Here is a 14,182-nt window from a genome sequence, read left to right on the forward strand (position 1 = left end):
TCATTTGTACTAATTATGTTCACATGGATATAATAAAAGTAGATAAAATATCAATAATGATATGTAATAAATTTAATATGAATCATACAAAAATGAATATAAAAAATTAATAACGTTTAAATAAGATAGATTAAATTAATGATATTTATGATAATGCTATTCATAGTGAAAAAAAAAAAAATAAATGATATTCTTGGATAGATCTTTGCAAATGATAGAAACTAACTGTCAACAAAAAATAGAAAAATAAAGGTAACAAGATTGTCAATAGGTAATAAACAAAATAAATTATTTAAGTTGTTTTTTACATCATAGATTTGAATTAATAAAATAAAAAATCTAAAAAAAATGATATATTTATTTTTTACCACAAAATACTGTATCTGAGATAAAATCTATTCTTAGTTATAAACTTCTCAATGAGATTGAATCTTTTCAATAATCTTTCAATCTTATTCTCTTTGGAAAGTAATCTTAAAAATTGAATTTATTCATTTGTGACTATTAAAATGAACAAATCATTTAAAGAATATCCACCCCATTTACCTATTCAAGAATTTGAAGAATTTCCAAATATTCAAATTACTGTGAAAATGGCATTAACAAAAAAAAACCTGCATCGTCATTTTACAGAAGATAATAACGAATTATCTTTCTGGTTAGATTCTATTTCATCAATCTCTTCTTCTGAACATTTTCATTAACAATAAACAAAACACCTCAGTTCATTGTAATTCCAAAAAAATCAATCAAAATTAAATATTTGTTGTTAATGTTTATCTTCTTTTAGCAAAACTCTTCTTTCCTTTTCCTCCTTTCTTGGTTTTTCCTTTTTCAATTCGTTTCTTAGCCCTTAATTCTTTTTTCATTCTTGGATCAACTAATTTCATTCTTCCTGATGACCCTCCTACTGTCTTACCTGTCTTAGAACTAACAAACCTAACACCTTCATGGACAGAGAATTTTTTGTTAAGTTTTTTTGCTTTTTTGCTAAGAATTCTTAACTGTTCTTTTGAGTTCATTTCACCATCTCCTTCAATTTTTGATGCCTGTTGTTCAAGGGCTCTCATCCTTGTTTGTAACTTCTTTTTCTTTCTAGCTTCTGCTTCCCATGCCTTCTTTATGGGAGTAGAATCAATTTCTCTTAATCTCCTTCTCATTGCAGCTACTTCTTCTTTGGTTTCCGGTAATGTTAATTTATTGTGTTCTTCTTCTTCATGTCTAAACCAAGCTGGTGTATCTTCATCTTCTGGTAATGTCCATCTTGAAATATGTTGTTCTAATAACCGTTTCTTTTGTTTGGGGTCTTTTACTATTCTTCCTGCAACAATCAGTGCTTGGCTAAGCTTTTCTTTTCCCATATGAGGACCCCAATTTATTTCATCATCCTCTTCACTTGATTTACTATCCTTATTGCTATCTTCAGTCTCTTCATACTCATCACTTTCCCCATCTTCAGATACAATTACTTCATTTTCTTCTTCATCACTCTCTTCTTTCATAACCTGATCTTCTCCCTGAACTTCTTCTTCATATTTGTCGTCAATCTCATTTTTTACCTCTCCTTTTAGTTTTTCTTCTTTGGCTTGATCTTTCTTTAAAACTTCTTCCAAAATACCCATTTGAACAGAAATATCATCCATTCCATGTCTGCTCCACCATAAATCTTCTTTATTATTTTTTCCTTCAGAAGACAATATTCCTTTTTGATGTACAACATCATCAACCTCTTCAATAACCTCTTCTCTTGGTTTTTGATCAGCCTGACGGATAATATCCCCATCATTAAGACTTGACTGAACCATCACGCTCCGTTTCATTTCACCAACTTTAGCCAATACCTTAACTTTTCCTCTTCTCTCAAGGAACTCTTTATACTCCCGTTCGAATTGTTCATCTAAACGTTGGTCATATGTCATTTGTTCCAATCTTTCTTGCTCAGCTCTTTTTTCATTTTCCTCTTCTTCTTTTTTTCTTTGCTCTTCTTCCTCTTCTAATTCTACAGGATTAGTCATATTAAAGAAATTATCCAAATCTTGTTGATTTTTTAAATCATCAATACTAAACAATTGATCAACTTCATCATACCCACTTGAATTAGCAATATCCATTCCACCTTCTTTAATTCTTTGCTCTTTTCTTTTCTTTTTTTCTTCTGCACGTTTTTGTTTAGCTGTTTTCTTATTTTTAGCTATTTCCTCTTCCCTTTCTTCTTCTTCCTCTCTTTCAAGTTCCTTTTGGAGCTCTTCTTGTTCAGTTAATACCTTATCTTCAATTTTCATTTTTTCTTCTTCAGCTTTAATTTTATCTGCTTCTTCCTGTTCTTTTTTGATTTTTTTGACAATGATATCTCTCCATTTTAATAATAATTTTAATTCAGCTGATCCAAGCATTCTAATATCACTCCCATATCCTTTGATATCTTCTGTAACAGGTAATCCTTCATCAAATTGAATAGCAGTGTGTGTAGCTAACCATGCCTTTGGGTCTTCTGCTTGTAAGAATTCTTTTGCATTACCAATGTTATAAACTAATGCTTTTGAAGTATCATATCCTTGAGGCTTAGGGCGTTTAGTGCTAAATAAATCAGGTACTTGAGTTTCTTCTTCTTTAGCAAAGACAAATTTTGGATCAAGTAAATTAGGATCATACTTAGAAGGTGCTAAGAAGTCTTTACAAACTAAATAAACTTCAGCAGATGTATTACGAGAAGCAGGAGGTTTAGTTGCAATAACTGATTTAAAGAATTTTTCAAAAACAAAAAGAATAGCATAATAGTCTTGTGATCTAAACACTTTTGATATAAACCATCCTCCTTTTTTTAAAAAGGTTACTGCAAACTTTAATGCTGCGATACATAATTCTGATTGAGTGTATGCGTCTTGAATCCAAGATTTTCCCATGTTTGGTGAACCATCATGTAACACTACATCTGCATGTTCTCCTTTCATTAATTTTTTCATTTCAGCAAAACACATTCCAGTTGTGATATCCCCTACATATGTTGTACATCTTGGAATTGGTAATATTGGTTCTAAATCTACTCCAAAAATTTTGGATTCAACTGGCATTTCTTTGGTTGCGACTTGACACCACCCTCCAGGGGCTGCACATAAATCAATTAAAATATGTGCTGAACTAAGAAAGTCATATCTTTTATTCATTTGAACAAGTTTAAATGCACTTCTAGCTCTGTAACCATATTGTTTAGCTAAGTGATAATACTTATCTAAACGCTCTTTGCCAGCTTTTCCCTCTTTTCCCATTTCAAATAATTACTGTTTTTTCTTTCTTTTTTATTTTTCTTTTTTTATTATTTTTTTTTTAGAAATAGGGTTTTTTCTTTAGTTTAGTTTTATTATTTTTATAATTATTTCTTATTGTGTAATATAAAACAAAAAATTATTATTAATAGAAAAATGTTTTATATTTTTAAAATAAAATTAAAGTCGAACAAAAAGAAGTTAAAAACATCATTCATATTTGAGAGAAAGAAGAATAATAATTACACGAAAAATAACTTTTTCAGAAAAAGTAGTTCATTCAAAATGAAATTAAAATAAAAAACACAAATAAATTATTATTACTATTATTTCATGCTAAATACAAATTGTATTTTCATTATCAAAAACTCATCATAGACATAACCCTGGATTAACTGAACGCTCGACAACCACTTCTGGATCTGATAGAATTAAGCTATCTCCTTCATCAGAATATCTTTCATGATTGCATAATATATTTAATATTTCATCTTCAATTTCCATTTCTTGGATTTCATATATTTGAAAGTTATAAAATAATGGTTCTGAGAGTGTTTTAATTGGTATTGAAGAAGCTATACAAGTATGATGCCCCATATTGTACCTTTTATTTTTTTAGATGAAGTTAAGTTCTAATATTCTTTCTTTTTATATATTTAGATATAATAACATAAAAATAATCTGAACTTCGTTTCAATAAAAGAATAGTAGTATTTGGAAGTAAAATCTGATTTTATTTTAACTATTCAGTTTCATTTTTAACTATTTTTCGTTGTATTTTTTTTTTTTAAGGAAGGATTTTTATTCGAATAATGTAATTTCTATTTTTTTATTTATCATTCATTCGCTATTTTATTTTTAAATATTGTAAGTTTTTATCACACATATATTTTTAGAATAGCACTTCTGACTTTTTTCTACTATTCTAAAAAAGTTAGTTTGGTATTTTAATAGTTATAGCCTAAGGCGATAGTCTCAATGTTGTGAGTTAGTATGAAAATTCAAATAGTATGCTTTTCCTCTTGTAATTTTCTTTTTTTTTTTCTTTTTTTTTTCGAGAACTATTGAGTGAAAGACCAAGTAGATGTTATTGTTCTAAAAATTGGATAATATATTTTCAATACACCAAATATTCTACTAACACTATTGTTCATTATTAATGAGAAGAATTGGTATTGGTTCTCTTTCTAAATTTTATGTGAGCTAATATACCCAAAAAGTCTAACAAAATCATATCATTTTTTTCTTCTTTAAACAGATGACTGCTTGAAGTAGTATAGTAGTTGTTTAATTTGGATTGAATGGTTTGAAAACTGACATAAGAATAGGTATCATAACTAATACCTTTTGTTTACTTTTGTTAATAATGAAATTTCATTTGTTCTATAGATTAGGCACAACCAATTTCTTTGTTAATGACTTTTTCATATTTACTAACAACACATCATAGATTTTGTTATAAATACTAAAATGGAATATATATTAATATTCCTTTTATCAAAAATGCTTTTAATGATATACAAAAGTTTTATTAATAAAACTAATCAAACAATAAAACAACTTTCAATAATATGTTTGTTATTATCTTTAATAACTACAAATACATCGACTTGTTTTTAAATAGAATTTTCAACTACATAGAATGATTACTGACTTTAGAATAACTGCAAAATGAATTCACTCACAAACTTTTGTTCTTTTCTACTTCTGGTATGATTAACTTAATTCTATTATGATTAAATGATCTTATTAATATAAAAGTATTCAAAACAATATCAGTCATAAATTTATCTTAATAAGGCTGTATTTTTCTTTCACTCACAAAAGAAGATTTAACCGATTAAATAAAATTATTTATAACAAAACATCAAAAACAAATTTGAATAAAAGCAATCAATGAAACTTTTTTCTCAGTACAAGTCTAATAATCTTCTTGATAGAAGTCTTCGTGAATTGCGGGCAATAGAAGAGGGAAGTCTTCTATTTTCAAGAGCTCTTTGTCTGTAACGTCTTAGAGCTAATAACTCTTCAATAAGAGGATCTTCTCTGAACCTTCTTTCATTTCTAAGTCTTCTTTGTTGATCAAGAGCACGCTCTTTTTGAAACATATCTTCTAACAACGCCAATCTTTGAAGTCTCTCTAATCTATCTAAACGATCTAATCTTCTTTTTAAATCATCAATTTTACTAAGACGATTATTTCTACGTGGTTTCATACGATCAGACAAACGCCTTCTTTGCTTTCTATCTCCTCCGTGATGTGTTTTTCTCAATCTTCGTTTTAATTGACTTGCTTGTCTTTTCTCTTGAATTTCCTTTTTACGTTCAGCACTACGTGGTGGAAGTTTTTCTATTTGATTAACAAAACTCTTCTCTATCTACAAGAACCCAAAAAATAATTTCAAACCGTATGTTCCAGACATCTAGTTAATAATGAAGTGTTTTTTTTTAAGTTCTTTGTAAATTCTTTTTTATTTTAAAATTTATATTATAATACTCTTTTTCTGCCCTTTTTATTATCTTCATTTAGTGAAAAAAAAATATTTAAAAACCATTTCATATTAAATCAATCAGTTCAGTTTTTCTAAAAAACTTAAATAAGATGCTGGGGGTGCTTTAATATCATCCAATAACCCCTCGTTTCCTTCAAACCTTCTTTCTACTCTATTTTCAAATCCCCTTCGTGGACTACGTCTCCTATCTCGACGGTCTTGATAAAAAGATGAATGCCAATCCTCTTTTTCATTTAAATTTCTTTTCCAAAATACACCAACAATATCATCATAAATTTCATGGTGGTCTTTCATAAAATGGTTTAGTCGGTCTTGTCCAATAAATTGTTGATGACACAATTTACATTCAAATGTTTTTGTTAATATATCAGGATCATTATTTAGAAATTGATTGAAATCAACAACCCCTTCTTTCTTTCGTTGGTCTGTTATTTTTTCAGTTGGTTCAAATGTATTGTCTTCTATCACTGAATTCATTATTTCATCAACACATTTCATTTGGTCAAATCCCTTTTTTGCTCTCTCAATATTACTAATATCAATTTCTTTCCATCTTCCATCTTCTTTTGAATGGTCATGACCCCCACAATCATTTTCAAGACTCCATAATGATGTGTATCTCTTACCACAATAAATACAAAACAAATGAACATATCTACACCAATCAGCATCACTAATATCTCTTGGTTTAGAAATTTCCATTACCTCATCTAATCTCTCTACCTTTTTCCATATACTTCCACAGCGGATTGGTATTCCTCTAACTGGCCCATTTGGATGAATCTCTTGGGCATCTGGAAATGCAGCTATAAATGATGATGAATCACCAGGGAATACAGCAGCAATTGGTAGTTCATTATCATTACCAACACAAACTCCATTATGGTTTATAACGTTTTGAGGAGATACAGATTTTGATAACTTATAAAATAATGGAGTTGATGGATGGTTTCGTTTATACAAAGACCCCATTCGTTGAGAATATCGTTGTTGAGAAATAAATGAATTTTGTAAATGAACAGGATGAAAAGATAGATCATATGTATTTGTGATTGACGGTTCATGGTTTTCAGGTGATGAAGATCTAAATGATGAGTGTTGTGAGTACATGTTCATTTTTTTAAGTTCTTTTTAATTTTTTTTCTTTCATTACACTAAATAATTTGTTCAAATAAAATTAACTTTTCTATATTCTAAGTTCTTTAATTTAATTAAAAAGAAAAAAAAACATTAATATATATGAAAGTCAAACCAATAAACATAAATTATTTTGGAATAAACTGTTCACTACACGAACTTAATTGTTGATGGTATTCTTTTTCTAGTTTTTCTAGTGTTGTGTTTAACTTAGTTTGAACTCGTTTGAGGGCGTCTTTTTCTTCACTAAATAAATTATTTCCTTTTGGAGTTTGTTTCCAATTTGGTGGTAAAACTGGTTTAGTTGATAGTGCTTTCACAGCACCTTCATTTGGATTGATGAATATAAATTGGTCATAACACACATGAGAGATAGCACTCTTCTTTGTTTTATCTTGATTAAACAACTATATATTAATAAGGCACTATATTAATAAAGAAAATAAAACAAACAATAATAAAGTGTTTGAATGTTATTTGTCCTAAATTATACTTGAATGAAATTTCAATTACTGCTTCAAATTCACCCCATCCTTGTTCAGTGATTTCATATGGTGGTTGTGAAATCCCTAAAAATTATTAAATCTCAATTTTCACAACTATAGTAACAACAAACGTCGATGTGGGTTTTGAAATGATTCATGAAGATGAAATGTAACTGAATCAATAACATTAAATAATTCTACATCTTCTTCATTGAACGGACGAATAAATAACGTCCAGTTGTGAGTATTGTTAGAAACAGTCTTCTTCAATGGTGTTGATTCATTTCCATATAACACCCGTTTAGTAATTTTTATGCTCATTCAATCCTTTTTTTTTGGTTTGTTTTAGAGTTTTTTTTTGTTTAGTCTTTTTATTATTATAGTTATTTATAACAATATTTTATTGTAAAAAATGAAAAGAGTTTTTGTAAAGTATATAAACTTGAAAAAACAAAATCTATTGTAGATAGAAAATGACTGAAAAAATTGGTTTACCTTTTAGACATGGAATGTTAGTTGAAGAAATTGTATTGATAAGAATAAATGACTTACTCTCATTTGATGGAAATGAAGGTGTATTTAATATAACTAATAGAATACCAGACAACACGGTTTTGGATAAAACTCTCTGTACATTCACATTCCCTGATCATGACCTCAGCAGTTCAGTTAAAAAAGAAGATAAATTTACATTTACATTAACAGAACTTGATGGGAAGAGGAGATACTGTCATTGTAAAAGAGAAGTCTACCAACGGTCTTATTGTTTTTGCATCATTTCATCGTATCCTTCTTTCACACTATTCAGTAATATTTTAGATTTTCTTAGTCAAAATATTAACTCAAAGTATTTAAATGATATCTTCCTTGATTTATTCAATAAACAATTCCCCAAACCCAACCAGACAATTACTAATGATATATCAAATTCTAACAAATTCACATATACAATTAAACGTATAGAAGATAGTTTATTTGAACCTAACTTTATTACTCCATCTTTATTTTTAAATATGTTTGGTGCTTCATTATTTGTAGATATGTTATCTCATCTTCTTCTAGAGAGGAAATTTATTTTTATTTCTGAGTCTTTACAGTTACTTAGTTCTTCAGTTCATACCTTCTCAAGACTTATTTATCCATTTATTTGGCAGGTTTGTTTTAGAGTCATCATAACTATTATTTAATTCTTATCTTTTCTAGCACGTCCTTATTCCAATTCTTCCTCCTGATATGTTGTCTTTAGCATTTGCTCCAATGCCATTCATCATTGGTTGTACCTATTCCACTTTTCTTCAAATGGTTGAAGAAGTTGAAATTAACGATGTATATGTTTTTAATTTAGATACATCAACATTTCTTTCTTTTCCTTCTCATCCATTATTATTAACCAGTGATCGTTCCGTTCAATTAAGGTCTCAATTAAATAAATTACAAAAAAGTATGGAGAACGACAAAAAGTCTGTTTTATTACAATCATCAGATCCTGTCATTTCATCTCTACTGTTAGACTTTTATAGATATTCCTTTGGTTTTTATGCTTCAACATACCATGAAAAAGTTAACCAAAAAACTCTTCAAAAGGTGAAAGGTTTTGATCTTACTAATCCAAAAACAAACCCAGACAAAACAGGAAGGACATTCTTTCTAGAATTCCTTAATAGTCAAATGGCAGATATGTATTTCTCCGAAAGAGAAAAACAAGTTATTGAAGGAAAAAATATTAGAAAGTTATGTCCATTGCTCATCCCTTATAGCTCTAATCCTATTTTTGACACACCCTCAAGTTATGGTTATTACAACACTAAATGTGTTAATTGTCACAGCACCATCCTTTCACAGTCACCTTGTTGTATGTTAGGATCATTGCCATGCCATTGTTGTTGTTATCGGTGTCTATCTTGCTTTAGAATTATGCTTGGTGACATCAAAGGAGATGTAAATCGTATGATTTGCACATTATGTATTGAATCAAATTCTCAACCAAAACATAGAACTGCTGAAGAATACCAACAGCTTTTAAGTAAAAAATATCGTACAGCACTAGGCAATATATCACAAATACTATCTCAAAAATCAAAGTCATCAAAAAATGTTGCTTTAACACCAACATCAAACTCTCAACATGCTACCCCTTCAATCACACCAAGGTATGACAGTAATGACGCTAAGTCAATTGAGTTGTTTGATTTTTCCAATGCAAAATCTTATTCAACTCAACCAACAATTGCTTTTGATTTAGTTGGCACTTCAACAAACCAGTTAGAAAGTGAAGACCTTCCCACTAAAGAAAAGAAAACAGAAGAGTTAAATAACATCTCTGACCAACCCAAAGACAAAAGTACCAATAACGAATTATTTGATTTTGAACAACACCTATCAACACCTCCGCCAACACCAATTTGTTCTCTGTCAAAGAGTCCACTAAATGAATCTGGTTCTGGGACATTTACATTTGACAGTATTAATACTTCTAAATCCCAACAACAAATAAAATACCAATCCACAAACGTCCCTTTGTTTGATTTTACTTTACTTTAATTTACATCCTTTCAAATAAAAACTTATCTATTATTTCATTCACCAAAATAGAAAATATTATCTTCTTTTCTTGACGAAATTAATTTGAGATTTCCAAATGAAAAAATCTGCTGTCAGTATGTCCGTGATTGGATTTTATTCATAACGTTGAGAAGTAATTCCTTCAACCTCTTCACATCTCTCTTTTAATCATAAAGTTCTTTTCAAGAATATTCATATTAGAAAGTTATCTTTTTCAAATAAACCAATAAAAAGTAGATAATAAATTGTTAATAGATTTATTTTCAATTGTTCATTGCTCAGGGGAGACTAATTCTGTCCCTTTGCTTTAAAATTGTTTGTTCAACAATTAGTAGCTTATTATTAACTTTTAGTTGTTGAATTCTGTGATTTTCTTTTCTTCTTTATTTATTCTAGAATAAAGTATTTCAGATATCTCTGACTTAAATATTCATTATTTAATTTTTTGTTTGGTTTTGATGAGTATTAAATTCTTCTTTATTTTTAAGGAGAATATATAATTACTACTGTATTACTATGGGCTAATATTCTTTTTAACATCAACTATTAACCCTTTTTCTTTGATATTCCTTTATTATTAAATACATTTGTATCCTAACTAACAATAATACTATCATTATAAATAATCATTCTTTTATTAACAATGATATTCCATTATCATAAATAATAAACATTAATATTCTTTGAATATTGAGTAAGATGTTTTTCTAACCAAATGCAATATCATAACCAGAATATAATTAGTGAATTTGAAGAATGTAAATGTTTTAGAGTTTTATTTAGTGTCTTTAATGTAGAATATTCAAATCAAACAATAAAGAAAATAAAACAGAATGAGAAAGAGAATAAAAAGAGAAAAAGTTAGTAAATATCATTTAAGATGGTAAGACAAGCCTTAGAATCGATGTCTTTATAGACGCCACAAGGTCTAGAATCGAACTTTTGAGCGATTTGAGGGAAGAATTCTTTTGATTTTTCCCATTGAGAGAGTCTAACCTTAGCACCAATAGATAAAAAGAAATTTTCAGTAGCGGTGATAGCATCTTCAGGTTTAGGATTAGGGATGCCAAAGACTTGTTGAGCCATTTGAATAAGTTTCAATGAATTCTTTTGTTTATGGAATCTCATAACACCAGGCATTGTCATTGCTAAAGTTTCACCATGAGCAAGACCATAATAAGCAGTAATTTCATGACCAATCATATGAGCACCCCAACATTGATCAACACCACAAGCAAGAGAATAATTTAAAGCAACAGTAGCAGCATAACAAAAAGTAGCACGTGCTTGATAATCATAATGATCTTTAAGAGTAATAGGAGCAACTTTTATAAGAGTACGCATAACTGCTTCAGCTTCACCATCAGTAACAGGATTTTCTTGATAATGTCCAATATATTGTTCATAAACATGAACAAATGAATCAATAATTCCATTTCTAACTTGATTATCAGGAAGAGACATAGAATGACATGGATCAACAATAGACCATTTAGGAAAAACACTAATATCTTGTCCTGCCATTTTCATATTATCACTTTTTCTAGAAATAACAAATCCACAATTCATTTCTGATCCTGTAGCTGGTAATGTTAAAATAACACCTATTTGTGCTTTTGCTTTTTGATATTTAAATTGTCCAGCTTTCATAACAATATCATATGTATCATTAGAATATGTATGTTCCATACCAAGTGCAATATATTTTGTTCCATCAACAACTGATCCTCCACCAACTGCTAATAAAAAATTAATTTGATTTTCTTTAGCAAGTAAAATAGCTTTACTACATGTTTCATGTGTTGGATTAGCTTCAATCCCTCCAAATTCAATAAGTGGTTTAACATATTTCTTTACTTCTTCATAAACTCCATTTTTTTTAATTGATCCACCACCATAAATCATCATAACTCTAGCACCTTCTGGAATAAGATTTTGTTTAATAATTTCTTCACAACTACCTTTGCCATAAATTAATCTAACTGGATTATAATATGTAAAATTTTTCATTATTTCAATTAAATTATCAAAAGTTCTCTTTTTTATATTCCTTTTTTTTTACTTTTTTTTTTCTTTTCTTCATTATAAGAATCCTCGAATATTTCGGTGATTAGTGATGAATTAAATTAAATGAGGTCAATTTTTCAACAAAAGATACAAAATGTCTTTCTTTACTTAAAATAAAAGAAAAAAGAATAAATAATAAATAAAAAAACAACTTAAGGCTAATGAAACACAAAATGTGATATCATTGTAGAAAGTTGAGAGATAAAAGATGAAATAACAAAGCATTACCAATAGAGAAAGGTGGGAATGTCTACTAATTTCAGTATAAGAAGAATAATAAAAATAAAGTTAATTAAATATAATAGTGTTAAAAAGTAAAATGGTTATTTGTTTAAAGAAGACTCTTAATCTCTTTGTTTATATTAAAAAAAAAAAGAATAAAAAAAAAAAGAATATAAGAAATCAAAAAAATAAATGAGTAAAAGAAGAGAAATAGACAATAAAGAAGAATTTAATATATTACAAGATATTGCAATGGAAACATTAAGTCGAGAAACAATAGAAAGAATTGGAGAAGATATAAAAATTAGTAATAAATATTTAGACATAATAATGGAATATATAAAAAAATTAAGAAGAGGAATATATAAAAAAGAAATGATAGAAGGATTTATGAAAATGATAAAAAAAAATAAAGAAATAATAATTAGAGTAATGATAAAACATAGAGGAAAAGGAAAATGTATTTGTGAAGATCAAGAATTTCAAAAATATTATCAAGTTGAATGGAAAGAAAAAAGATGTGGAGTAATTGAAATAATAAGAAGAGAAAAAGAAATGAAAGAAATAGTAGAATCAGAAGAAGGAATAGAAGAAATGATTGAATGGTTTGACAAAATATATAATATAAAAGAAATTGAAGGACAAACATTATATTTTGATAAAAGATTAATTGAAGAAGAAATTATAAATAAAAAAGAAAAAGAAGAACTTTTTAAAGAAAGAATAAGTATTATTGATTGGAAATGTGAAATAGATCCATTTTTTACAAGAAAAAAAATATTATGTTTAAGAGGAATTAAAAAATATAAAACAAGTAATGGACCAATTGAAATTCAAGTTACATTAGAATCAAAAGAAGGAATAGAAATTAAAACAATAATATATAAAAAAGGAGATGATTTAAGAAAAGATGAAGGAGCAGAAATAAGTTTTAATATATTTAATGTAATATGGAAAAGATTTTTAAATAAAAATTATGGAATTAATATTAATAATAAAGAAATTATTGGAAAAGCAAAAACATATGGAGTAATAGCATTAAGAGAAGGAGGAATAATTGAAAAAATAGGATGTACACCAATGAAAGTATTATGTAAAAAACATAGAGAACTTACATGTTGTATTGATGGAAAAATTTATGAAGAATATAGTCAAAATAAATGTTTAGAATGTTATAAACAACTTAATATTGAAAAATTAAATTTAGAAAATAAAATTAAATTAATAGAAAGTTTAGTTGGAGGATTTATAGGTGGTTATATTATTGGATTAAGAGATAGACATTTAGAAAATATGAAAATTGATTTATGTGAATCTACTTTTTTTCATATTGATTTTGGATATCTTTTAAATGAAAGACCTAAATTCGATGCTAATTTATTTGCAATTCCTTCAGTTTTAAGAAATCAATTACAAAAAATTATTATTAATCAAAATCAAATAACTATGAATGCTTGGGATATCTTTTTATTTTTATCTTCTAAATCTTTTATTATTTTACGTAGAAATAATGAAATGATTTTAAATCTTTTATTATTAATTTTTTCTTTTATTGATGGTTTTTCTATTGATCTTATTACTAATACTATTAAAAATTCTTTTCATATCCTTGATTCAGAACTTTTGGCTACAAATAAACTTCTTGATGATATTTTATCTGTTTCTTTTCAAAAAATTATTAAAGATAATCAACATGAAATTTTATCTTGGATTAGAAATAATTAATTCTTTTTTTTTTTCTTTTTTTATCAAATAATCTTTTCTAACTTCTCACTTCACAATCACTTCATAAACCTTAATCCATCCAATCTTTAAATCTCTATTTATCTTTTGGTTATCAATGACCCCTCTTTTTTTTGACTTACTCCATTATTCAATATTATTTGGTTATTATTTATTATGTACTATTATGGTGTTATTTATTTTTATGTAA

General features: G+C 27.4%; 7 protein-coding genes across 7 annotated transcripts, besides 29 other annotated features; 2 read left to right on the top strand and 5 right to left on the bottom strand.

Moving 5' to 3' along the window:
* Positions 1 to 27: 27 nt before the first annotated feature.
* Positions 28 to 149: a sequence feature (AT_rich).
* A 171-nt stretch (positions 150 to 320) lies between these two features.
* Positions 321 to 367: a sequence feature (AT_rich).
* A 409-nt stretch (positions 368 to 776) lies between these two features.
* EDI_136720 (ribosomal RNA methyltransferase, putative) lies at positions 777 to 3,266 on the bottom strand (the record flags this gene model as incomplete). The annotated part of the gene is made up of 1 exon (XM_001738555.1): positions 777 to 3,266. One exon carries the CDS (start codon positions 3,264 to 3,266, stop codon positions 777 to 779), a length of 2,490 nt encoding a protein of 829 aa, XP_001738607.1.
* Positions 1,469 to 1,582: a microsatellite.
* Positions 1,947 to 1,995: a microsatellite.
* Positions 2,116 to 2,228: a microsatellite.
* Positions 2,148 to 2,329: a microsatellite.
* Positions 2,357 to 2,377: a sequence feature (AT_rich).
* A 15-nt stretch (positions 3,267 to 3,281) lies between the features above and the next one.
* Positions 3,282 to 3,326: a microsatellite.
* Positions 3,327 to 3,353: 27 nt separating this feature from the next.
* Positions 3,354 to 3,448: a sequence feature (AT_rich).
* Positions 3,449 to 3,551: 103 nt separating this feature from the next.
* Positions 3,552 to 3,595: a sequence feature (AT_rich).
* Positions 3,596 to 3,908: 313 nt separating this feature from the next.
* Positions 3,909 to 3,944: a sequence feature (AT_rich).
* Positions 3,945 to 3,994: 50 nt separating this feature from the next.
* Positions 3,995 to 4,124: a microsatellite.
* A 167-nt stretch (positions 4,125 to 4,291) lies between these two features.
* Positions 4,292 to 4,318: a microsatellite.
* Positions 4,319 to 5,102: 784 nt separating this feature from the next.
* Positions 5,103 to 5,123: a sequence feature (AT_rich).
* Positions 5,124 to 5,173: 50 nt separating this feature from the next.
* EDI_136730 (uncharacterized protein) lies at positions 5,174 to 5,686 on the bottom strand (the record flags this gene model as incomplete). The annotated part of the gene is made up of 2 exons (XM_001738556.1): positions 5,174 to 5,613; positions 5,671 to 5,686. The coding sequence occupies 2 exons, from the start codon at positions 5,684 to 5,686 to the stop codon at positions 5,174 to 5,176; spliced, it is 456 nt and encodes a 151-aa protein (XP_001738608.1).
* A 44-nt stretch (positions 5,687 to 5,730) lies between these two features.
* Positions 5,731 to 5,759: a sequence feature (AT_rich).
* Positions 5,760 to 5,833: 74 nt separating this feature from the next.
* EDI_136740 (uncharacterized protein) lies at positions 5,834 to 6,892 on the bottom strand (the record flags this gene model as incomplete). Its single annotated transcript, XM_001738557.1, has 1 exon — positions 5,834 to 6,892. The coding sequence occupies one exon, from the start codon at positions 6,890 to 6,892 to the stop codon at positions 5,834 to 5,836; it is 1,059 nt and encodes a 352-aa protein (XP_001738609.1).
* Positions 6,893 to 6,977: 85 nt separating this feature from the next.
* Positions 6,978 to 7,017: a sequence feature (AT_rich).
* A 24-nt stretch (positions 7,018 to 7,041) lies between these two features.
* Positions 7,042 to 7,719, bottom strand: EDI_136750 (YEATS domain-containing protein, putative; the record flags this gene model as incomplete). The annotated part of the gene is made up of 3 exons (XM_001738558.1): positions 7,042 to 7,320; positions 7,367 to 7,482; positions 7,530 to 7,719. 3 exons carry the CDS (start codon positions 7,717 to 7,719, stop codon positions 7,042 to 7,044), a joined length of 585 nt encoding a protein of 194 aa, XP_001738610.1.
* Positions 7,720 to 7,766: 47 nt separating this feature from the next.
* Positions 7,767 to 7,812: a sequence feature (AT_rich).
* Positions 7,813 to 7,871: 59 nt separating this feature from the next.
* On the top strand, positions 7,872 to 9,939 carry EDI_136760 (DENN domain-containing protein 2D, putative; the record flags this gene model as incomplete). Its single annotated transcript, XM_001738559.1, has 2 exons — positions 7,872 to 8,552; positions 8,602 to 9,939. 2 exons carry the CDS (start codon positions 7,872 to 7,874, stop codon positions 9,937 to 9,939), a joined length of 2,019 nt encoding a protein of 672 aa, XP_001738611.1.
* Positions 9,940 to 10,186: 247 nt separating this feature from the next.
* Positions 10,187 to 10,769: a repeat region.
* Positions 10,770 to 10,821: 52 nt separating this feature from the next.
* EDI_136770 (alcohol dehydrogenase, putative) lies at positions 10,822 to 11,970 on the bottom strand (the record flags this gene model as incomplete). Its single annotated transcript, XM_001738560.1, has 1 exon — positions 10,822 to 11,970. One exon carries the CDS (start codon positions 11,968 to 11,970, stop codon positions 10,822 to 10,824), a length of 1,149 nt encoding a protein of 382 aa, XP_001738612.1.
* Positions 11,971 to 11,993: 23 nt separating this feature from the next.
* Positions 11,994 to 12,040: a microsatellite.
* A 95-nt stretch (positions 12,041 to 12,135) lies between these two features.
* Positions 12,136 to 12,175: a sequence feature (AT_rich).
* Positions 12,176 to 12,299: 124 nt separating this feature from the next.
* Positions 12,300 to 12,331: a sequence feature (AT_rich).
* A 60-nt stretch (positions 12,332 to 12,391) lies between these two features.
* Positions 12,392 to 12,442: a microsatellite.
* On the top strand, positions 12,442 to 13,974 carry EDI_136780 (uncharacterized protein; the record flags this gene model as incomplete). The annotated part of the gene is made up of 1 exon (XM_001738561.1): positions 12,442 to 13,974. One exon carries the CDS (start codon positions 12,442 to 12,444, stop codon positions 13,972 to 13,974), a length of 1,533 nt encoding a protein of 510 aa, XP_001738613.1.
* Positions 12,547 to 12,690: a microsatellite.
* Positions 12,783 to 12,843: a microsatellite.
* Positions 13,179 to 13,257: a sequence feature (AT_rich).
* Positions 13,433 to 13,476: a sequence feature (AT_rich).
* Positions 13,768 to 13,803: a sequence feature (AT_rich).
* Positions 13,965 to 14,006: a sequence feature (AT_rich).
* Positions 14,007 to 14,134: 128 nt separating this feature from the next.
* Positions 14,135 to 14,182: part of a repeat region that runs on past the window's edge.

This window comes from Entamoeba dispar, genomic scaffold (assembly GCF_000209125.1).
Source record: "Entamoeba dispar SAW760 scf_1105229461479 genomic scaffold, whole genome shotgun sequence".
NCBI lineage: Eukaryota > Evosea > Mastigamoebida > Endamoebidae > Entamoeba > Entamoeba dispar.